General features: G+C 39.0%; 1 protein-coding gene across 1 annotated transcript in view; it reads left to right on the forward strand.

The window, feature by feature from the left end:
• aspscr1 (ASPSCR1 tether for SLC2A4, UBX domain containing) overlaps window positions 1-25,824 on the forward strand; it is a 69,146-nt gene that overhangs the window by 22,530 nt on the left and 20,792 nt on the right. Inside the window, exons 8-13 of the mRNA XM_088927670.1 lie at window positions 1,675-1,734; window positions 4,710-4,849; window positions 9,420-9,501; window positions 11,158-11,224; window positions 17,952-18,014; window positions 19,488-19,540. Coding sequence (XP_088783796.1) covers window positions 1,675-1,734; window positions 4,710-4,849; window positions 9,420-9,501; window positions 11,158-11,224; window positions 17,952-18,014; window positions 19,488-19,540 — 465 coding nt within the window. The remainder of the gene's footprint in view (window positions 1-1,674; window positions 1,735-4,709; window positions 4,850-9,419; window positions 9,502-11,157; window positions 11,225-17,951; window positions 18,015-19,487; window positions 19,541-25,824) is intronic.

Here is a 25,824-nt window from a genome sequence, read left to right on the forward strand (position 1 = left end):
GTGTGAACTTTCCTCCTTCTAGTTACTTGTTACTTATGTTCTAAGAGTTCTGTAACAGTTGTGTTCCAAGTTCAATAACAAGTGTTCCAGCGTGTCTGGGGAAAGAGACAGTGTACCATTTCAAGAATGCTTCTTGTATGCCTGAATAGCACTGCTTGTGGAAGTATATTAGAAACCGTTTGAGATAAATCACTCATCAAAGGCTCTCTGAATGGTACTATCAAGGCTGCTGACTCGTAGTAGTTGCAATTAGTGATGTCATCGCGGCGTTTTAGCTCTAATGTGTTGTTTGGAAGTAAGTCTGGTGTTTTCATCTTTGAAGAACTGTCAGCATCTGTTTTGGCAACTGGTTCTTGCTGGCTGATGTTTTGTCACATTTCCTAACCTTAACCCTATAGTATGCACAGCTTCAGCATTTCATTGAAAATGCAACAGGCAACATGAATGTGCATTCACCTTATCAGCTCTCAGTCACAGAGAGCTGCAGAGTGCGATAACTGCAATAATAAACTCTTCACTTCTTCACTTTCATCACTAAGGTCTTTACTGATGTTCGAAGGAGTGGAATTCTTTTTGGTTGACTTAATTAAAGATGTTACATTGCAAAGTCTTACACTGTGTAGGATTTTTATTTTCAATTACATCATTAATGCTTGTTTTGTGCTACGATTATTGCTACATCCATTCATTTTCAATTACTGCTTAATCTAACACAGGGTCGTGGTTAGCCAGAGCATAACCTGGCAGACAATGAGCACAAACCAAGATAGATTCTGGACTAGGGGCCAGTCCATCACAAGGCACACATGCACACGCAGAAACTCACTCACTCATACAAGCACTTCTGCACACAAACACACACACTCGCTCACACGTGCACGTACACAAACACACTCACTTATTTACACTTGCACACACAGAAACTCACTCAAACTTTAGGAGGAAATTCAGACACCAACCTGATTGTCTTTGGACTGTGGAACGAAACAGGAGCACCTGTAGAAAAACCCTCAAGGCCACAGGGAATACATGCAGAGTCCACACAAGATCAGTCCAGAGTCAAACCCAGGACCCTAGAGTTGTGAGGCAGCAGCACTAACTACAACACTACAGTGTAATCCACTATAACTATAAAAAACAATTATTTAAGTAGGCTAAGCACTAATAAAATATATAACTCGGAAAAGTGTAGCTTGCTAAACTGTAGTCAGAATTGATCGTTTACTGCTCTTAAAGCACAAATAAGAAATCTGCTCTTTCCATTTGATGGTGGTTTTTCAGATGTTCTGTATTTTGTAATCATTTCATGAACTCCTTATTGAGCCCAATGCCGACGTAAATAAACAAACTAAAAGAAAAATACCCATTTAAAATTGCAGATTTCTTAGAGAGAAAAACCAAGATGGATGTCAGATGAGAGTTCCTAATGGGGACACTCCTAAGGTCTTCTGGAAGAGAGCTCTAATTATCCTGATGTTACCCTGTAGTTACAATGGACTGTGGCATGTTTTCTAAAAAATAAAAATAAAAAAAGAGGTCCCACCACCCACGCTGGGTTGTTGACTATTCTAAATGTCACTTTAATGACAAAAATAGTAAAACAAAGCCTTGTAATTTTGATCAGTCTCTTTTTTAAGAATGCCTTTGTAATCCTTGTTTTTAATTTTGTTTTAGGGCCCAGTGTGTGCTAAACATGGTGAATGGGACATTGAACAGGGAGAAGAATTTTTAGAGGTAAAAAAAGTCATTGATCATTTCATGTTTTGAAAAAAATTAAGTTGGTATGAAGTTACAGAAGGACTGATTGAAAAAATGCACTTTAAAGAGATGTTTGTCCTTTTTTTCTTAAATATTTGGTGTTTGTTATTTTAAGTCTGAAAATATATACAGGGTGATTTGGAGGTCTTTTAAAAGAGCTAAGAAAAATATAAAAAGAATGATTGTAGAAATGAGGGTTAAAGTTACATTCCATGGTCATTTTTATAAAAAGGAAAAGTAGAGCTTTTTTAATCATTCACCGGCTTGCATCAATCAGAGTAATTAGTAATTAAGTAGCTATTTAGCAGACATCAAGGTAAAACTCTGGCCATTTGTTTTTGTATTGCATTACATATGATGTTACTGAGTTAAATAAATCATGTCATTGTCCTGTGTTGCTATTATAAGAAATATGTGCACACATTTTTTTACTTCCTTACTATTATAAGGAGTTTTACATTTAATTCTTGAGAACTTTGGTTTTATAAATTAAATGGTTTCCTTTTTCCCTCAAAGGAGAAACAAAGAATTTCTTCCTATTAATTAATTCATTGAAGCCGTCAGCCACAAAGAGACTTAGACAAAAGAAATGTGTCTCCTCTCCTTGATGCAGCGGATGTCAAAACTGAACAAGGACAAAGAACAAAGTGACTTGTCAGATTAAAGGGCTGTCATATTGGCCATAAATGAAGCCTCACGGCTGGTGATTGGAGCTTGGCAGCGGGCTGAGCCAGAGTGTCGCACCACAGTGGGCATGCTGTGGAGCCAAGAGCAGTGTCTGCTCTAGGAAACCAAAATGGTGCTTTCTATAAAACGGCTAAAAATATCTGTCCCATCTTCTCGTTTCCTCTGCGATTTGCTGTTGACTCCGGAAACGGTCTTGAGGTCAGACATGGTCATTTCTGCAAAGGGTCCAAGCAAAAGAGAATCTGTCAGTCAAAGTTGGCTTCATAAAAAGAAACATGCACATTAGGTTTTGCAATCACTGAGAGAAACAAGTTATTTTTATCATTTATTATTTTAGTTCGCTGTAGGTTTGTTGTGGCCAGGAGACAGGAGACAGGAGACAGGAGACAGGAGACAGGAGACAGGAGACGTTTTCTTAAATTTGATTTTTATTTGACTATTTATGGAACTGGAGGTTGGCATAAAAACGTATTGGAGCACGTAATAGGTTTATTCCATGCTGAAAAAAAGAAGAAAGGAAACACAACGTTTCGGCCGTGGAGCCTTCTTCAGGTGTCTTCTTCACACCTGAAGAAGGCTCCACGACCGAAACGTTGTGTTTTCTTTCTTCTTTTTTTCAGCATGGAATAAACCTATAACCTGTTCCTTTGCAGCCTACACATGCTGACGCAGATACCCACCTGAACTATAAAAACGTATTATTTGGTTCATCACCATTACTAGCACACATTTTTTTAAAATCAATCAAATGATTTTTTTAACTAAGCCATTTAAATAATTGAAATGATGCTAATAATGTGATAATGTTTCTTTATTAGCCCTATACAATTTCTTGCATTAGGAATTCGTCTTTTCGCATACCCCAGCTTTTCTCCATGAGACACAGACACACAGACAAGGAGAGAAGCTTGGGGTCAGAGCACAGGGTCAGCCATTGTACGGCGCCCCTGGAGCAGTTGGGGTTAAGGGCCTTGCTCAGGGGCCCAACAGAGTAGGATTCCTCTGCAGGATTCGGCTGCGGGATTTGAACCGGCAACCTTCCAGGCACAGGCGCAGATCCTTAGCCACAGAGCTACCGCACCGCCTATACTTCATGCATACTCTACAGGCTCCTACAATCCTATCAGTGCCAATGATTTAACATTCTCTTTTTTTCATGTAAATGAGACGTGTCATGAAAGCCGCACGTCAAAGTCTATCATTCCAGTGGCCTCCTGTGTCCCCTCACATTGTCAGGCAGGCATGATGAGCCCCGCTGAGGTCAGGTGCATGCAGCAGCCCCCAAAACTGTCAGGGCAAGTTTTATGTCAGATTTCAGAAAGACATTCTCATGTCCCTATCTCTGAACGCTTGAACAACTGGTCTCTGTTGTGGCCTTTGGTGATCTGTCAGAATAAAAGAATGCAGGCCCTGATGTAGCATCGAGTTTCATATAATTGTAGCATTTCCTGTAGCAACAAATTATTTCTCTGAACGTACCACTTGATTCGTTGTTCATATCTGAACGTCTTGGGTGTATCACCATGACCGTATTATTCTCAAATGGATTACATCCCCCCAAAATTTCAGTTAATACAGCCCTCAGTCTGTTAGTAGAGCTGCTGCACAAAAAATTCAGCATTAAAACAGTTTGCTGTCATCTGGGATTTACATCTCATTCTTCACTTTAATTTGACATTGCACATTCTTTCCCCTTCCTACCAAGTATGTGCCATAACGTGTGACTGCGCCCGTCCCACAAAGCAGACTGCTTCGTTCTCCAGCCGCATTGTTATCCTGGTTGCTTTCGATGCATGGACTTTTTATTTTTAACATCCAGGGCCCTGCTAATTAATCGTTTTCCTCCATGCTGTGCTAGCTGCGCCTACTTCGCAAACATCTGAGGCTATGAAGTGTAAAAGAAAAGTTTTAACATTTAAATATTATAAGCACATACATTAGCATCCCGAAGGATCTGTGAGAGACTTCACAGTTTTCATAGTTTTCTTCTCTTGGTAAAAAAGTCGGATGCAAGTCAGGCAATGTGCTAATTGTTTGTATTGCTCTTGCTGTATAGGCAGCTTGCTTAATGTTAAACATCCCTCAGTGTGTGCTGTACTGAGAGTGGCCTCAGGGGGGAGCTCTAACACGTGTGCTGCAGGAATCTCAAGTTATGCCACATTAAAAGCCTGGTGGTGCAGTTTCAAAACACTCCTTTCTGTGCCAGATATTATTTTTGGCATTACTAGTTGAATGCCTGGCAAAACAGATCTTTCCTGTTGCAGCCTGTGGACAGGGATCCATTGGTCTTTCACATGGATGCTGGGGAACGCGGGCACAGCAACAGCGTAGACCTGCCTGATGAGTTCTTCGAGGTGACCGTCGACGACATCAGGAAGCGGTTTGCGCAGCTAAAGAGCGAACGGTAACCACGTTTTTGTATCGCCCCCCCACCCCCAATCTTCCCAACCCCGACCCTCCAGGCGCTGTTCATCTGACTCCACCCACTCCGCTTTTTTTTTTAAAAAAAGAAGAAAATCTTCTGTGAACTGATCGGACAATGTCATTCAATCTTTTCCCACTGGCTCCTGCCTGGCCGGCCGGTGTTTACCTCAGAAATACGAAAGGTTTGGTCGGTGTAAAGAGAGCCGGGACAAGGCCAGAGAGGCTGGGATCCTAATGGAGAGAGGCATGGCGTGGCTCTGCTTTGGTACAGAAGGAAAGGAGGACAGTAAAGCAGCCTGGGGGGTTGCTATAAATTGCAGCTGGCAGGACACATCGTGACAGAAAGGCTGTTGTGTCGAATGTCTATACTTAGCAACCCTATTACACAGAACAGTGGCAGGTTTCCTGAGCACTTAGTGTAGGGAGAAGACAGATGACCTTGTGCTGAGTTTAGCCTAATGGTATGAGATAGGTCTAGAGAAGGTCACTCGAGTACGTCTGAACTTAAATGTAGCCTCTATTATTGACCCACCTAAAATGGCTCACCTCTCATTTTCAGGGGAATCTTTGGTATTTAAAGTACACGTTGTATTATTTTTAAACTAAAAATTGTAACTTACCATTCCTTAATTAAAAGCCCTTGGAATGGCAATGTAAGACAGTGGCGAAAGTTGCAAAATACCTCTTTTTCTGCCAGTTGGTGTTCTGGCTTTTTTTACGAGTTGCTCTTCAAAACAAAACTTTCTTCGTGAATGTTGTACAACTATTTTTTTTTGCGGTTTGAGATGATAGTAAATGAATGTAACCACAGTAGACAAATGTCTTTGACAGTCTTTCCCTCAATATAATTTTTATTTTAGTTTAATTTACTTCATTTTGTGTGTGGAAAAACCTGATGTGCAGTAAAACTTTTATTGAAATCGTATACATGGGGTGTCAACAAAATATACCAGTTGTTTCATGTCCCTCTGTAATTACACAAATTAGTTATATTAAGGATAAAATATTTTGCTCAAAGCATGATCTTTCTTGCCAAAACAACAAATTCAAAATGAAGCTTGTAATTTGTCTATCAAGATAAGACAAATTCCATATTATCAGAAGTATTATGCCTTTTTAAAAACAATATGGCGTTTTAAATGCTCCTGTTTATATTCATGATTCTCTGTAAACTACATAGAGTCCAGATCAAAAAGCTCAGACCAATTTTCTTCCGTGACACATCTCTAAAATTTAGACAACAGGGTCTCCTGTATATCCCTAGCATAAAACAGCATCTTGGTTTAATATTTCCCCTTGAAGATGGTATAACAAATGTTCTGAGGAATAGCTGTATGGTCTGAGTTTATTTTGCAGAAATAACCCTTTAATGTTTTGGAAACTGATGAGCTTCTGTTTTACTTTACAGCCTCTTTAATTTAAATTCATCCCCATGCCACTTTGAAGTGAGTGTGCACATGGGTCTGCGCTTGTTAAGTCCTCAGTCACAGGGCTGTTTCACCTTTGTGATTGAATCTGAACCCTACAGATGTGAGAGCAAAGCTTCCCTCTTCTTAAACCAGAGCAGGGCAAGCTGCGTGTGAAATTGCATCAGTCAGTGTCCTTCATGAGAAATGAAACTGAAACATCAGGCCCGGCTGAGTTTGGAGATTACTTTTAATATGATCAGTCCAGGCAGGTGTGTTCCTAAGAGCAGGCACAGATTTATGATCATTATTCCAAATTATTAATACATGCAAATTAAACAACAGGCCTTATGTCATCTTGTAACCCATCACTTACTTTTTGTAATTAATGATGCTGTGTATCCTTGCTATTTTATAAGTTCAGTTTGGTGAAAAAATCCATATGTTTGTTTTGTGAGAGCACTACCTGCGAGTACACAACTTTGAGTTTTCCCATTTTACATATTCACTGTGGAAAGCGGGAAAATGAATCAGTGGTGTAACTTTATAAACGTGCATGTTTCTGTCATGTTCAGGGTGTACTATTTCTCCAGTCACATTTTTCCAGTTTCACACAGCACTCAACTAATTGAACTGATGAGCCATACACAGCTGTACAGAGTATTTAACACATTGTCTAGTAACAACTGGAAAATGCAAGAATCTGTGAGACTGATTATTTTGTGGATGTTGTATATAAGTAGTTCTTAAGGCTTGTGTGGACACATACGTCCTTCTCAAATAACAATGCTAGCAATACATTTATGGAAAACCTTTTGTGACTTAGATCCTTGGTATATAGAAGTGAAAAGGTGTGAAGTGGTTTTACAACTACAGTGACTTGTGGTATGAAGCTATAGAACCTGCAATCCACTTTTTATGCCTTTTTCTTCTCAGACGTTTTTTTTGCTTGAAAAACATTTTCGGGAGCCACATTACTGCGTGATTTTTCAGCAGATTCCTTCAAGACATGCAGATCCCCTCTAGGCGTAACTACATTTCAGCGTGGAGACCATTACCTGTAACAGCCAGGTCTTTTTCAAGCAGGGAGGTTCATCAGTGCAAAGGCATATGACACAACCTGTTTTGATGCTGCTGTAATTGGGGGAGGGCATGTCGGGGCTGCAAACCACAGACAGATAAACCCCTGCTGGCCCATTATGGCTTGACATTCTGTGCTTCTTGCACGCATGCCTGACACGCATGGGGCGGCTTCTCTTGCTCGTTTCCCTAATTGCTGTCCTCTCTCCTCCTTCCCATTGGTGGAGAAGGCAACCCCAGTTGCTTTCTTGTTCAGTGTAATTGTCTCCAATTGTATAACATAAAATTAGTCGACCACAGTTCTCTCCGGGCATTCATTGAGCAATAAATCAGACTGGCATAGCTCTCGGAGCACCAGCATTCCTCAGGTTAATATTTTTCTATTTATTTTCTTTGGGCACAGCATAATTTGAGAAATTCCCACTCCTCACTAGTTTTTATATACATGGCTTATTACTGCCAGTGCTAGTGGTTCATTTTGTTTTTATGACCTATTCTGGTCAACCTCGAAACTGTGGTCACCCACATCCAACTGTTCCCTTAACAGCTTTTTGTGTTTTTATAATGTGTCCCAGCTTTTTGGAATTGAACAGATAAAATCGTTCCTGTTGAGGGTAGTTCTTAAAATGGGAAAGTCCCATTTGATGTGTCTTTTTTTATGAAGTGTGTTTTTAAATGGTATATCTACAGTACATACACACACTTGTAAACATGTTTTCAGCTTGTATATTTTGTAATTGTCAAAAAGCAAAACATCTTTCCATTTCCCCCCAGTAACTTTTGGCAAGGGGCATAGTTTTCCACGAGACGTTTTGTATCTGTTTAAAGTGGGAGAGAGTTAATGGGAACTTTTCATAGAGGAATCTGTGTTTAAGAGTGTGTTATTGTTGGATTCTTGGTTTGTTTAATGAAGTGGTAATCTGTCTACACGGAGGGTCGCCTGTGTCTTAAGTTCACAATGTCAAGCAGTAGTTTTTTCAGTTGCCTTCACATTCTTATTAACTTGACTGAAGCAGGCATGCAACTCTCGGAACACAACGCATCATGGTTAGGCAAATCGAGAGGCATTAAAAATGCAACAAAGAGGTTTTGGGAGCCTGGAACAAGAATCAGCTGAATGAGACCCTCATATCAGTTAGCTCTTAACTAATCCACAGGCTAAATGGGCTAAATGCCTGTCTCTTGTTTCCATCCTTTCTTATGTTCTAAAATGTGTATTGGGACCGATAATTTTGTCGTGTATTAATGCCTGTTTGGATGCATCCTTCCATGCTAATAACTAATTAATTTAATCAACTGGAATTTCCCAAATTAAGTTGGCATGGTCTGCTGGCCATGTTTGCTTGTTTACCTTCCATTTGCGATGTTTTAGGGTGCCGTGACTGTCTCAGCAATGGAATAATTCATTGGTGTACACCTGCTAAAAGTATTGGACAGTGCTTTACGGAAGCATTCACCTCCTTCCAATGATGTCTCATTTTGTTGAATGACAAATGATGTGCACACGTTTGCTTTAAAGTAATTATGATAAAAATCTGAACGTACAAGCTGGACACTTTTGTGGATGAAAAGTGTAATGTCAGCAAAAACTGCAAACAAAAATTGAAAACTAAAATATATATCTATATACAGTATATGAGATGTATTTGGAATAGCCATTTGCAATCTGTAGTTTGTTGATTCATATTTATATAAACACTAGATAGATTTTTAGTGGTGGATCAGTTTTGTATTTAAGTATTTTCTTTACTTTCAGTTAATATTTCAGATTATTCCTAGACTTTCTAAGATTATGTGTACAGAGACATGATTCATGGGATAAATATCTGACTCCTTGTGTGGCATTCAATTAAGAGGTTGCGGTGCATTGTCTAAAATTCCTAGCAGTATAAGCAGGTTTATATCTTACAATAGGGCCTTCCTTTCTGCCTCCCCAGCAGGTCCTCTCTTTGTGGCCATGAGCTGCTGATCAGCCAGTTAGTGGCTGAGCAGTAAGAGAACAGATTCTCTGAATTTGGAACCGATAACAAAAGCGAGATGTTGCATCTTTTTTTTTTGCACTAGGAAGCTGTTTGAAGAAGTTCCACTCATGACAAGGGCTCTGCGGGAGTCTCAGATGAAGGAGAAGATGGAGAAATACCCCAAGGTATCTATGTTATCCTCTGTTAGCACTAACTGTGGCGGAAAAGCTGATCAACAAATTTGTCCTCTCCTGAATTGACTACTGTAACGCTCTACTTGCTTAGGTTTCTAAATCCACATTGAACAAATGTCAGTATGTCCAAAATTCGGATGCCAAAATCCTGACCAGGTCTAGTGCAAGTGATCACTTTACTTCTATCCTGGAGTCCTTGCGCTGGCATCGTGTCAAGTTTCGTGTTGACTTCAAAACCCTCACGCTCACCTTTGAGGCTCTGCATGGCTTGGCACCTCAGTACCTGTGTCAGCTACTGTCGTCCTACTCCCCACCTTTCAACCTTCGCTCCACTAATTCTGGTCTCCTATCTGTCCCCAACACCGTCTACACTCTGTGGGTGATGGGGCCTTCTGCTGTTATGCCCTAAAGCTCTGGAACTATCCCTAAGGATATCAGAGAGTCAACTTCTCTAAACTCCTTCAAATCTAGACTCAAAACCTTCTTCTTTAGAAGAGCCTTTGCTTAACTGCAAAGGAACAAGTAATAGGTTTATTCCATGCTGAGCACCTCACACCTGAAGAAGGCTCCACGGCCGAAACGTTGTGTTTTCTTTCTTCTCTTTTCAGCATGGAATAAACCTATTACTTGTTCCCTTGCAGCCTTTTCATGCAGACGCAGCTACCCACCTGAACTTTGCTTAACTGGTTCTGTTCTTTACCCCTCTGCTCCTACTGTATTCAGTACCCCTATCTACTGTTTCCTCTCATTGTGTATTCTCATTGTGCACATCTTGCGTATTTTGTTATTGTTGTTGTCGTTCTGTAAAGCACTTTAAGAAGCCACCTTAAAGGCACTGTATAAATAGTTATTATAATAAGGTATCGCAGAACACTTTTACAATTCAGAGAGATGAGGCAATTTTGTTAGTGCTGTTGGCTCTTGACAGGATGCTCGCTTCATTTTACTTTTCTCGCCAAATCAGTATTCTTTAAATGGAATTCTGATTTTTTGTATAAATCAGCTCAGCTATTTAAGTGTCTGAAGAACAAATTAATCATTTCCTCTGATTTTGTTTTCTTTACTATCTGAACTGTATTTACCAGGTTACTTCCTAGAAGGATCGCATGAAGCTAGCCCCTAAGCCATCACCAATCAACCTACGTTTGTGTTTTACGTTTAACTTACTTAAGTTATAACCTGCAAAGCATCACTTCTTCATTGACTTTTGACTACATACTGTAGCTCCAAAAATTGAATCGTCAAAATACATTTCACTATAAAATAGCAAGGCTTGTACAGGATTTCCCAGATATAAAATTTGCTATGGTGTTTCCTTCTTTGAGGGATAAAAATGCTTCTTTTACAATAAGAAATGTTATCACATATAGATTATATCGTTAATTTATGATGTAGGGTTTTCTAACAGTCTAAATGTCCTCCGATATCACTGTTATTATCACAGTAAAGATTTAAAATGCTTTAATGATGAACAATGATTAGTGCTGTGTTACAGGGGATTTTTAAAATGCTTATCATTAAATTCAGCCACACATGGTCAGCTATAACAGAATATTCAGGATATTTACTTTTTTCACCGCATTAATGGCTGTATTTCCAAAGTGATTGTCTTCCTTGTTAACAAAGTGTTTCTTTCTGTCTCTGTAGGTGGTTGTGAGAGTCCAGTTTCCGGACAGGCATGTTCTACAGGGTTTCTTTCGGCCCCTGGAGACAAGTGAGTGACTTCTAAATTCTTCATAATTTGTGCCATAAATCACAAAACATGTTGCTAGCCAACTGTGACTGGGATTCCCTGGACAATGGTGCATATTGCTTTAGGTAGTATGGGGCTAAATTATTAAAGTGGATTATTAAGGTGGCTGTCTTGCTATGGAGCTTGAAGCATGTCTAACATTTAATGGTCTTCGGCTCCAGTACATACTCTTACTCAGAGCACAGATTAAGATATGTGATCCAAACAGACAGTTTACCCCGGCTTTTGCCACAGGCCAGCAGCTACATCACCCTGTAACTCACCGCTGGCAGCCCACTGAAGCTAGGCAGGTGTGAGCCTGGTCAGTACCTGGAGGGGGGAGTTCAGGTTGCTGCTGGAAGAGGTGTTAGTGGGGCCAGCAGGGGGCACTCACCCTGCATTCTGTGTTGGTCCTAATGCCCCAGTATAGTGATGGGGACATTATACTGTAAAAAAATTAGGCTGATCTTTGGATAAGATTTACAACTTAGGTCCTGACTCTCTGTGGTCTCTAAAAATTCCAAGGCGTGTCTTGGAAAGGGTAAGTGTGTAACCCCAGTGTCCTGGCCAAATTCCCCGTGGCCTTTATCAATCATGGCCTCCTAATAATCCCTATCTGTCTGTTGGCTTCATCGCTCTGGACTCCTCTCCACTGAGAGCTGATGTGTGGTGAGCGTACTGGTGCACTATGGCTGCTGTTGCATCAACCATCCATCCATGTTTTCTAACTTCTTTATCCAGTGTTGGATCACAGGGGTGCCGGAGCCTACCCCAGCAAGCAACAGACACAAGGCACGGTACACCCTGGATGGGACCCCAGTCCATCGCAGTGCAGACAGACAAAAACACACACACACTCACACCAGGGCCAATTTTCTCAGAAACCTGGATGTATGTCTTTAGAGTGTGGGAGGAAGCTGGAGCACCCAGAGGAAACTCAAACACAGGGAGAATATTTAAACTCCACCCAAGGACCCAGTGCTGTGATGATTTTACATTTTTGTAGGTGTTACTGCATTTTGTATGCAGTCAGTGTATGTTATGCAGTTATGAAGGAGCAAGCCTACCTGTTGTCAATTGATTTCTTGCATTGACACATAACAGTGCCCCCTGTGGCCAAGTGTCTGAAGTATAGACCACACCTGTGCTGTGATCAAACTTTATTTGGCTGGTCATTTGTGAACTATAATCCAGCATTATAATACAAAAATATGTGGAGGGCTTGAGAGCCCACAAAATGTAGTTTCTTCTTTATCACTAGCAAATATGGGTGTATAAGAAATTGGATATTGCAAATGAGAGATGAAATGTTTTAGTTCTAAAACACACACATAATAATTGCATTTCATACAGTGCTTTTTATCCCAAAGATAATTAATTCAGAAACAAAACATAGTGTAGTGCCAAAAAAATTCCTTGAAGAAAGCATGACTTTTTTTGTAAATTGTAGTTGTTACATTATTCTGTTCCTGATTTAACAGAAATACATTTGCCTTGCATTTTGCCAACATTGCTGTTAAATCTTTGTATGGATAGCCCACCAGCAATTCAATTCAAAATATTTCCTATTTTGCTTATAGGATTGTGGGAATTATGTTTAAATATGAATGATCTGGTAGAATGAAAAAAAACTGTGTGTTCCAAATATGAATAGTGTGGCATGTGAAATATATTTAAGAAAAGGAAAATTGATTACTTTTTCTCATTTTAAGATTTTCTCATCTCTTCCGTTTTAGTTTGCCTGTTTTTTCTTCACTTTTTTCTTTCCCTCACTAATGTCTATAAAGATTTAAGTAAACAAGAACAACACAAGAGCAGTTATCAAAAACCTGACCAAATGGTTAGTATTACTTTCAGGTGACTGGAAAGATCAAAGCCTTTAAAACATCTAGTGTCAAATAAGGCTTTGACATGCATTGCCTCTGGTGTCATTAGTGTGTATGTGTATCAGATGTGAAATGCTGTACTGTTTAAAAGCAATTGGATTTTTTTAACAGAGTTTTTTTTTTTATTGAGTTTATCCCTTGAGTGAAATTACCCATTGACCCATGGTCATGTGTGTTGTGAAGCTTTCATGTTAGGGTTTAAATTATGTTTTTTATTACTTTTCTTCATTGGATTCCGTAAAGTCCTGAGTTGTAACAACATCTGTAGTTCGCGTGATGGTGTGTCAAGTCTTTCACATGGAGAAGGGCGCTCAGCTAGCAGAACTAAACAGGCACTGTCACGAGTGCTCCGACTGAAAACCTCGCAGACACCACAGGCACAAGTGACTTACAGTAAAGTTTCACACAAAAAAGACTCGTACTGTTGTTTTTTTTAATTGTGTTCTCTAAGCGCCGACTGTGGGCTGCAGTATATATGCAAACCAAGTGGCAATAAAAGTATAATAAAATTTAAAAAAACACAACTTAATTTGAACTTCCTTTAAAGGCACAGAAAAGCAAATCATGCATTTCTTTTGTTTCTTGAGATGATCCTTCTGTCCTCTGGGATGCCAAAAGGGAAACTAAAGCAAGGGGCTTCCGTAAATCTTTTACTCTTAGTAAAAGGAATCCATTAATGTTACAGACATCCATAGATTTCACCATAGGTAGTCAGAATGTGTTCGGGTCTTTTTTGAAGTTCAAGTTCTGCCCATAAATTGGTGAGATGTATAAGTCCCAAAAGAACTTGTACAGTTCTTTCTACGTGAGGGAACAGATGGGACATTAGTATTTTAGGAACAAGTAAAAGTTTACACAACAAAGAAGGCTACACAGCTGAAACATTGTGTTTCCTCTCTTCTCTTTTCAGCAGGGAATAAACCTTTACTTGTTCCTTTGCAGCCTACGCACACTGGTGCAGCCACCTACTTGAACTCCTGTTACTGTTTTATATTGCTTTATTATTAATCTGTGGCATTGCTTTTAGGTAATAAACTGATTCTTTTAGTTTAGTTGTTTTCATTATGTACAGTGCCTTGCAAAAACACTGTTGACCAATAAATTCACGTTTTGATGATACAGGTGATCAATACCTTTGTTCAAATTAATTATTTTATTCAAAACTATAATGAACTTTACACTGTGTAAGCAAAACATTTAAGGAAAAAACAACAAATTAAAATGTACTGGTTGCATTAGATACATAAGTCACCAAGTCATTACTTAGACAAAGACCTTTGGTAGAAATTACGTTTTCTTGGTACTGTGGTGTCAATTTTGCCCTTTCTACCTGGTAAAATTACTCGTTTCGACAAGTTTTTTGAGGACTGTTGATGGGTTTTGACCTTCCATTCTTGCCATAAATTTTCTATTCAGTAAAGTCACCAGGCCACTCAAGGACATACAGTACAGTCTTCTTGTGCAACCATTCCAGAGAGGCTTTGGCCTTCTGCTTCAGGTCTTTGTTCTGCTGAAATGTGAATTTTTGACCCAATTTTAATTTCTTGGCTGATACAGGCAGGTTTTCCCTTAACCTATACCCGCATTTTGCATCATCTGTTTTATCCCCAAACTTGACAGGTTTCCCAATCCGTACAAATAAGAAGCATCTCCTTAAAATGGTGCTGTGACCACTATGCTTGACAGCTGGGATAGTGATGACTGTGTAATATGCAGTGTTAGGCTTGTACCAGATGTAACAGATTGCTTTTAGACCAAAATGTTCAAATATTGTCTCATCTGACCACAAAATCTTCTGCCTGCTTTCAGCTTACATACAGGCCAGCTTTGTGTAAGGACTGGGATATTGCCTATATGTGAAAACTGAATAATTTTGCAAATGTCTCCAAGTCATTGTTGGCTTTAAAGTGGCAGTTTCTGCTTGCACAGCTGCTCAGTTTGGATCTTTGGCCTGATTTCGGATGTATCTGGGTGGTTTAATGCATGTTTCACTTAGTGATGAGCAGTGGCTTTGAAACATGTTTTTAACTTTCTCCTAATCTATACCTGTCTATCACTATATCCCTGACTTATTTGGAAAGCTCCTTGGTTTTTATGGTTGGTTAGACATATCACTATGTGAGTTGTGTCCTGAAATCAAACGGAGGGAGACATGCATTTTCTCTGAACTTAAACCACTTTGATTGCATGCAGACAGAGACCATTACAGTAATCTTTTGACTAATCTTTTGCTCCTGAACTGATTCAGGGGTTGAATACTTTTGCAATTGCAAATCTTTGCATTTTCTCTAAAAAAGTATTTAGATGCTGTTTGTATTTTTAGCTTGATCAATCAGGAGTATATTGTGTAAATTCTAAATATAAACTAACTGAAAGTGTAATGATTTCAAGTTCAGACATCAACAAAAAGTAGAATCTTTATGATTTGTTGAGTAATTTCACAGGATACTGTGTATTTACTCTTTCAGCATTGTTAAGAGAATATCTCTGGGACAGAACATGTTTTTTCCTTCTTCCACAGATTTTGGACAAATCACCAAGTTCAGTATTTTGCAAGCTAGTTTTCTTCATAACCAATATAAACAGTAATATTCCACTTATCTTTGCTCTCTTTTCCCTCTCCGTGTTCAAGTAATAAAGATGACAGGAGTCTCCCTTCAACCCTTGAGCTGGTAAATCTGAAAGTACAATAATAAAGTCATTTTAAAGGGGTTTGAAATAATGAAGACCAGAGTGTAAATGGTTCTGCATCAGCCAGACTAAATCTTAAAAAAAAAAAACGAGAGAGAGATCAAACAGCTTGTGCAATTCAACTTGACTTTGATGTCTGTCTCTTTCATTCTTGCGATGGTTTAATTTTATTAGAGTCTTCCACTTAATGTTCTAAGGAAGGTTTGGCTCCCATTTCTGCAACCTCTTTTACACACAAACAATTTTGAGCTGTAAAATTGTCAGACCGTACTCTTGCTAAAATAAAGAAGTATTTCTTTGCTTTTCTTTGCCACTTTTCTCTTCTGGGTACATTATCAGATATGCTTATCATTTTCAAGATGTCATTTTCACTAATGTGTCACTGTAATCTACAAGAGGGTTCCTTGATACTTGTGTATGTAATAACAGCTGTTGTGATTTTCATCTAGTAACAAAGAAGAGGCAATTTTGTAGAAGGCACATTTTTATGTGCTTTGCCAAGTGTTGGCCCCTGCTCATCTGCTATCAGCTTGAGCTCATTTAGTAAAGCTGATTAAGTTATGAACATTAAAACAGATTTTGTAATTGGTTTCTGCAATCACAATTGAAGATGAATAGCATTATAAAGAAGAGGAGGCCATTCTATCACTCTAGTCCATTTGGTGGTTAGAAGGTAATTGCATGCAGTCCTTTCTTGAAAGCAGACACGGGATCAGGTCAAACAACAAGGCTGTTAGCTTGTGCAATACCCCCGCAGCCCTTTGTGTAAAGACATGCATCCTGTTATAAGTTTTAAATATACATCCCTGCATCTGTGCCTACCTTGTATCATGTTTCATGTTTCTCTGTTGATTCTGAAGGAGTCCACCGGGTTGTCTTTGTCAGTGCCTTTGGGGATTTTGACTATTTTTTTTTATCTGTTCAAGGCTAAAAATATTCCACGCGTTTCTTTTAGCCTGACAGCCTTTAGACTTTCTGGATGTTGTCCCTGGTCAGTTAGGTTCTTTGCTGCTGAAAGGGTGAACGCAGGCTACACTTAGAATCCGCTTGGCATCATAGGGGAGTCCTGTCCTGGCATTCTCTGCCCTCATCTTTTAGTACTGCAGTTGTCATATCAACCTGCAGAGACCTTAACGGTAAAACTGAAAGCAAACCTATCATGCTTTTAAAACATCTTATTGCCTCAAGTCGATTTAGCCAAAGCTAATATGAGACAGGTGGTTTTATTTTAATGTACCTTAGGTGCATATAACATAAGAGAGGATGATGGATTCTGAGAAATGAAAAAAGGATATGTTGATTGGAGAAAGACACTTGGCTAGATTCACAACATAGTTTGGCATGCGATTGCAATAATTAATTTTCACTTTCACATTTTTGTGTATTTTATTTTACGATTTGATGGTTGATATACAGCACGCTTCTGGGGTGTCCTGGCTGAGGCCCGGCTCGTGACTAAGTCCTGGATCTGAATCCCTTTCCTGTTGTTCCTCCCTTTCCAAAGCAAGAAAACCCCCACTCTGCTCACCATGGTGGTCCAGGGAAGGTAGAGTAGCTGAGCCCATGAGCATGTGGGCTGGAATCTCAGATCCCGCCGAGACCTAAACCATCATCCTCTGGATAGCCGCCTAGCACTTAAAACAGCTCACCACAAATATGCATGCAATGCTAATCTGGGCATGGTTAACCTCCACTGATTAAATTAAATCCCAGCTGCTGGTGTGCAACAGGTACACTCGACGGTAATTGACAGAGGGCACGCTTTTCCAACACCAAGTGATAAAGACAAACAAAACATGTTTTCTGTTTGTATTGTAGCAACCACATAAAAAAAAAGAGAAACAACCCCAAAGTAAAGTGATTTTAATCAGTAAATAATTCGCTCTGCTGAATTCTGGGGAGATGGTACACGTTTACAGTATACTTGAATTCAAATAACAATGGTTATGTCATGATCACTGTTTTGATCTTTCCAGGATCTCTTCACCATATCATGCATAGTGCGCAAGTTACCTTTAATTTTTTTTTTCAGCATGGTCTTTATTACTATTGAAGACGTTTATTAAGTCGTTGCTTTTTTTGGCTGTTGCTGAATGTGCTGACATTGTACTGGTTCTGTTTTGTCTCCGTAGTTGGTGCTTTGAGAGAGTTTGTGAAGAAGCACTTGGAGGATCCACAGCTCCGCTTCTACTTGTGTAAGTACAAACAAGCCCATAAATAAAAAGAGGACAAGGCTGCACTTTATTGTCACCCGAGAGGATGTAAGACCCTTTATAAGTTATACTGCTTTGGAATCACTGTAGAATTCTCATGTTTAAGCCCAAATAAATTAGACATTAATTACATGCACTTTGCTCGGGAAAGTGTTGGATGTTCCCATGTGAGAAATATGAGTCACTGAGTTCAACAGTGAATTATAATGACGGAGGATGGGACTGAAAGTGTCTGTTTCCAAGGCAGACATGTTGTCAACCAGGCTAAAAGCGACAGACGTGCTATTATATTTAACTGAAGCCAACCACAGAGGAGTACATCGCATTCTTTTGAAACAAAAAACAGGATAAAGAATAAATTAGCTTTAAATCTCTTACAGTAAGTCTTAGTTAAAAAAGGGTTGGGTTACCAGCAATGTTTTAATTAAGTTTAACATTTGTTTTAAAGAAATCAAGAAGGGTAAAACTGTCATTGGAACCAAATGCTGGGATACACTTCACGAAACATTTTAGTTAATCCTCTTTCACGTACATAGTTTTAATATGTCTGTTTTCTTTGATCAAATACAAATTGCCTGCCCAGACTCTGCTGACAATTACTGATGTGAAAGCCAAATAAAAACATAACAACTGCCCAGTCCCTTTTCAATTATTGAATGTTATTGTTTTCTCTTGCACTGTTTTAGTAATTTCTATAGTAGTACAGTTTGTTCTGAAACCCCGGGATAAAGTGCCTTACTGTTAGTACTTTGAATACCAACTTTCCTTGCTAAAAAATATATACAGAAGTTACAATTCCACACGACACATCTTTAAAACTTCTTTAAAGCCTGTCTTTTTGCGTTACATTTTAATTAAAATTAGTCAATTTACTGTACTGTTTTACTTCTGTTAAGTATATTATATATTTTTTAGAAATATTTTGAAATCATTCAGTAATCTGAAATAAAAATGTATCTTTATCATCTTTATATTACATTTATTCATTTGGCTGTCACCTACAATCACATCTGGTCAGGATGCAAAGGGATAGATTATGGTAGCGTAAAACCACAGAAAACAGCTCAGCATTAAGTATTAAGCAGTATTATCACTTAGCACATTAAGTACTATTTTCAAGCATTTAAAAAGTAATTAAATTAAAAGTAAAAGCATGCCAACTTAAACAAACATGAGTTCTGCCCAAAAATGTCAGTTTTTGCAGCTAGCTGTTCTTCATGGGTGTGTAAAAGTTATCATTGTAAAATTAACATTTCCTTTAATTATTTTGAATCCCATGATTTTTGAAGGCACAAGCTTTCAAGACTTTAAAAGTTACTCATTTAGCTATAAGTAAAAATTTGATGACCAACAATAGGAAGAAATAATTGAGCATTTGTATTTAATGTACAAGCGGGAAAAAGTTTTTCTTATTTTCTCTGTATTTTTATAATTTGATTATTCATTCCCATTTAGTTATTACTCCTCCAAAAACCAATTTGGATGACCCTGCCACCACACTTTTTCAGGTAAGGAAGATATCTATAATTGCTTTATTTCACGATATATATCTTCATATTTCATGATATGCATCTCAATTATCATGTTACCTCATTTGTGGTTTATGTTTTCAACAACGCCTGAAGAGCTGTCACTCACTGAGAGTCTATTTCCTTCTAAAAAATGTTCAAAACAAATCCCAAATAAGATTATGTTCTTTAGGGACACCATACTGGTCTTTATAGATATGTGCCAAAACTGGAGTTATGCATTATTATTAATCTTTTGGCTGCATTTTTTCAGTAGAGGCAATGGAACTTATTACGCTAATAATTCTGTTAAGACTTTGGGCTTGCTTGAATTAAAAAATGACATTCAGTTACTGCCACATTCCTTTCCATCAGAATGGATTTATTAAGGCAGATATCAGCACAGAAATCTCTTCGAGGACTTGTATGGTGATCTTAGTTTTGATGTTAACCTTAAAAAGGTTTCAAAAGGAAGACGGTGTCTTCTTCTGGCTTATTTGCTAAAAACCAGTGAAGGGCTCTCATTGTATGCCACTGAGCCTTGGGCAGGCATTGAAGGAGGGGAGAAGTGGCATTAGGCATTGCAGAGAGTCAAAGCTCTTCTTTGGTACACACTGTACAAGACCTCAAACTGGCGATACAAATGGGGAGGCATTATGAAGGGGATTGGCGCAAATAGCCACAGCTTTATTTTTGCAAAATTGCTTGCAAACTGGGATTTAGAAGAAACTCTGTTCTCTTACCCAGTCTTCCTATGTTGTAAATGGTGAACAAAGAAAAACTCAAGCCCTTCTTTTGGTCTCATATCTATCTGTGCATCTGACAAGTTTGCCTAGTATATACCCAGCAGCCCTCATGTCCAGGAGCTCCTCCAAAGTGGTTCTGAGCCGAAGTGTTTTCCTTTGAACCCTGTACAGAATTAGCGAATGTGCTGTGGATTGCATCTGAACTGTGGTCTCTGACTTACTGCCTAGCCTCAGGTGTTCGGAGATCTTTCTTCCATAATTATTTAGTCAGCAGGCATTCTTTGAGTTTCCTGTACGATTTGGTTCTTTTATGTACTTTTTTGGATGGCCAGGGGAAGGGGTTCACCCATTATCATTTATGCTGAAGAGCCTGGTAATGTAGTGCCGGAACTGGAGACAAATGCACCCTCCCACTTTACACCCTTAGAAGAGGAAAACAGCCAAAAAAGTAGACTTGCTTTGTTGGCTTGCTTTGGCCACAGTATCATCACTCCCATCATGCAACCGTGACCTTCCCACCCCTCACCAGGTGCCCCACAGCTCACCAGGCACCTGTACACTTGCAATGTTGTCAGGGAGGCCAGGGTCAGTGTCTGTAATGCACTCTTACAGTTCTGGTACTGCTGTTAGGAAGCACCGCATCAGTGTCTGTAATGCTCTCTCGCAGTTCTTGCGGTGCAGAGAGCATCGCATCAGTACCTGTGATCATAAAGTGGATGAAAACTTTGGAACGGTTCTCATTCGACTTGTACTGGTGCACCGGTCTTAATTGCGATGGCGAAGTGTTAAACAATAGGCAGTATTAACTGGAAGGACATTATAAAATAATCGTTAACCCCAAATTTGAAACAAAATTCATAGTAAAATAATTAACATGCAAGATTTGGACAAGTAAGTGGCAGGGAAAACCACTCGTTACCTCTATGAACTGGGCTCACTTTCACTAACTATTTTGCATCTTCACTCTATACATTGGTATTCAAAACAAAACCTTGCTGACAACTCCCCCCCCCCCCACCCCAAGTAAAACTGGGATGACACTCGTTGAGACAGGGGGACTGAAAAGTATTATCCGCGGTTATGTGGCTTAGCCCTCAAAGTATTGCTCGGAGGCAGTTATTTAAGTTCACTCACAATTCGTATATTGCTTCCAAACATCTATTCAAAATGACAGCAGTATACTGACGTCAGAGCCCGAGATGTTTTGTTAGAAAACCAAACCCCACTTTTTTTTTTTCCTGGAAGCTCACCCTTTATCTGAAGCAGTGAGCTTTTTTTTTTGCTAGACATAATGTCTTCCCGATGAAGGATGGTCTGCTTCACTCTTCAAAGGCACTTAAGATGTATAATTAATAACAGAAATCAGTAATTTGAAATTATAGCAGAAAGCACCCCGATCCCTTTGAACTGTTCAAATTTCCACTCCCTAAGGATGATTCATATTCCCTTAATTGCACAGGATTAAAAGAGGGTGGAGCCAGTTCCAAAAACAAACAAAAAATCCAATGAATACCCACAGACCTTAAAAAAAACAACAATATATTAAATCTTTTCTTTTCTACAGTAGCTTAATATTCCAAACTCCTTCCCATTATCCTGTGCCAAATCCTATTAGTGCCCATGAGTGGTCTGGGGGAGTATTTATGAGCCTGTGCTGTAAATAACTAACAAACTCACTTTCACCAGAGCACTCTGTCAGCTGTCCCCCTTAATCAGACAATCAGTCAGTCAATCAACTCTTTAATAAACACACACCCATCACAAGACTCTTTGGTAATTTTGTCAGACTTTCATTGGAAGAAACTCATACTTAAAAAAAAAATAATGTCCCTAAACAAGCCACCGCAGCATATACATCTTTAAACCATGCCTGTCAGAAGTCTACACATTATTGAGTTTGGCATGCTGATGACAGCACTACAGTGGCCTAAAAGAACAATATCCCAGACACTCTCGGGTTCATTGAAGTATTAAACTGAAGCTTTCATCTCTTCTCTTCACTGCATGATTAGCACTCCTTTTTTCTGATTCCCGTCATGTTTTTATTCAGTCATTTCTTAGGAAAAAGATAGTTGTTTGAAAAAAATATCATTACTAGATAAGTACTTAAAATAACACATTTCTGTTTAAATAAACATTAAGGGTTTTTGACTTGGCAAGCTTATTAAACACACAAGAAATGAGACGGGCAGTGTTTCGAGCAGAAGCTGATCATTTGAAAACTTTCTGCAGTTTTTTTAAAAAAGTGTCTCTTCTGATGAAGAGTGCGTTAAAGCCAAGGACTTGTAGCTCGAGAGCTTGTGAGCACTCTTCACTGGAAGTGAGTTCAGGCCCCTTGTTTTGTCATTCTCACCCAGATACTCACAGCCCTCTTATACACTGTCCTGCACTGAGAATGCATAACTCCACAGGCAAAAACAAAATAAAATACTGTTTGTCCCTTGACCTATTGCGTTTGTGAACTGTCATTTCAGAGGGCTTATGAATACCAGAGCATGCAATGGCATTCTTCCTTTTTAGCCACTTGGGTGGTCTGGACAACAAGCTTTTCTATGAATCTGGGATCATTGTTTGATTATGAATGAATATGACTTTGTGTCCTCCTATAGAATTGTATTTAAAATTCTGAAAAGTTTCAGACATGTCTGGGAACACCCGTGCACCCCTTTACTTTTGATTGCCAAAATAATCTAATTTTTGGATTTTCTCAGAAGGCTAAGGCATGATAGCTATTCTTTCCATTCTACCCGATTACAAAGATACTTTTCCTGAACACAGCAAAATATATCAAATCAAAAAAAGCTAAAAGAAAAAAACAATAATTCTCCCATATCTTCAATATGTTATGGGGTCTAAAGGTGCCACTGTGTCTTGTAGTTTCTTTTGTATTATTTTAGGCTTCTGCAAGAGAATTTCAAACTTATTGCAAGATGATTAATAAACACTTAAATTAATTTATAAAGGACATTTTAGTTGTGGTGATTGTTTCTTTACTTCAGAGATGACACACAGATTTGGCAGGAGATAAATGAATGTATCTACTTCACCCTTGAGACCCTGTAGTGAAAATACACCCATTATCCAATGGCAAATGAAATAAAGAAGAATGTATTTCATTTTTAAGGCCTGTCATGGGCAAGCACTACAGCCCTTGTGGAAAAATTGACCAGTTAACAGCTCGCACACACTAAAAGGCAAATCTCTTATGAAGGGCTGGACATGAACCTATAACAATAATTGTGGAAATGGCCATATCCAAATGTTTCCTTAACCATTATTAATAATTCATATGATTTCCATGGCTGAACTTCTCAAGAACCTTGCCCTTTTTAGTAGAGCCTGTTTAAATATTAAACCTTGTGTTTGGTGACAGCTACCCTCTAGACTGGTTCCCATTCCAAAAAAGCTCTGTTTTCAGTTTTTCCAGTGTTGTGTGTGTATATGTATTTTGGTTTGCTTTCTGAAAAAAATGGTCAGCTTCCAACACAATGTCAATCCCTTGTCTGCCAGTGACACAACACACGTGCTTGCTGTTTTTAATGTGGCTCTGCTTAGCTACGTTTTAGAAAGGGAGATTTGCACTGTGGTAGAGAGGACAGTTGGCTTATCCATTGCATTCACACCTTGACTGATCTCTGGAGTCTCAGGTTGTGTGACCTTGTGTGGTAAGGTCTGGTCCCTCGATCATAGTTACATTAAATATAATTATTTTACCAAGGTCCATTTTAAGGGATTCATTAACGATCATTGACATTATTTTTGCATGTTTTCTTTTTACACATTTCTGTTGTTTTCCCATTTTCTTCACAAAGTATCTTGTTCTATTTTAACTGGCATATTTCCAGAAACATTCTCCAAAACCTGTCTTCGTGACAACGAATGATGTGGCTGTGGGTGTGGTGGAGTTAAGTTTTTGGAAATTTGTGATCTCTAATACCCTTGAATGGGACATGAATATCACCAGTATTACAAAGAAAGCACAGAAGGGAATGTGCTCTTTGCACCGGTTGGTGTCTCTCAGCCAATTCTGATACAGTTTTGCAGAGCCATCATTCAGAGCTGACTGCCTCTGTAACTGTTCGGCCTGGTAACGCACCTGCCTGCTCCAAAGGCAAACTGCAGTGTGTGGTTCGCTCTGCAGAGAGAGTCACTGGCTGTCACCTGCCCTCCACTGATGATCTGTACAATTCCAGAGCACAGAAGCAGGCAGGAAAGATTGCTGGTTACCCCTCCCACCCAGGTGACCACCTGTTTCATAAACTCTCCTCAGGAAGATGCCACCAGTCTTCAACAGCTTCTTTCCTAGGGCTCTCTTTCTGCTTAACCAGAATTCCCAATTACAGTGTATGTGCGCTGTTTTAATAATGTCTGCTGCCTTGTTTGTGTAGGGGAGAATGTTTTGTGCACCACCAAGTATACCAGAATAAACTCCTTGTACATGAAATGTACTTGGCAAATACAGGTGATTCTGATACTTTGTTAAATCGACCATAATAATTTTTTCAGTTTACACCAGATAGGAAATTCCCAAATTTTGACTTCAGAGTAGAAGCCAGATTTTCAGTTTTTTATTATCATTAGCAAAGAGTAAGAATTTTCTTGTTTTCAGGTAAATAGGACTCAGAAATGCAGCACAGAAAAATACACATGCTGACAGGTTATTAAAGGGCCCTGACCGGTCTTAGGGCTTTTCTTATTGGATGGAAATGCACTGAACTAAATTGACTTGGCAGCTTTCCATTTGTGACATTTGAGTGAATCAGAGTAATTATCACAGAACCCCGCATCACAGAATTCTGCTCTTTTCCCACTGTAGTGCCCTGTCCTGGCAGAATAAAATGAGCATGTGCCATTGTGCACGTGTTGCACATATAAACAACACAAGGGATGTATTTGGGCACCTGGTGCAAGTGTGATGTTTTGCTCATTAAATATCTCTAGCAAGTTTGAAGGAAGTGATTGTGTTTTAGAATATACCCGAGTATTTAGTGAACAAGGTCAACGAGGAAGTGAATTAAGCAATGAAGATGTACCCGTACAATGCCATGTATTAATTCTCTGATATTATTCACAGCTTATAAAGTGTGTATGTCTTTGGGCCGTGTCTTTATTGCCCAGTTTAAATATTTAATGAGCAAGCTTTGACACATTTACATCACTGCCTGTATAGGTGCCCTGTTGCATTTATATACTGTATATAACACAGGTACTCTGCACTGTTGTAGCAGTAGGAGAGAGAATTAAAAAAAAAATCTGCTTAGGTGACTCAAGGATGAATATAAAGGGCAGCCTCACATGCAGAAAACAAGATAGTCTCACACCCACACCCCTTCCCTTCTTAGAACAAGCCTTTAAAGTAATAGCGGAATATTCCTTCCTGTTTTGATCTCATCTGTCTTTGATTTTGCCCAGTTGAAATTGGCACATGGGGTTAATACAGGGGTGCTTTGATCTCCTCTGCCAGGAATAGAACTTGTTTATCTGATGGCTTCTTAAATGTTTTCGGGGGTCTGGCTGCGCGCTGTGCTCCCTTGAAGT

This window comes from Atractosteus spatula, chromosome 11, assembly GCF_055471065.1.
Source record: "Atractosteus spatula isolate fAtrSpa1 chromosome 11, fAtrSpa1.hap1, whole genome shotgun sequence".
Taxonomy (NCBI): domain Eukaryota; kingdom Metazoa; phylum Chordata; class Actinopteri; order Semionotiformes; family Lepisosteidae; genus Atractosteus; species Atractosteus spatula.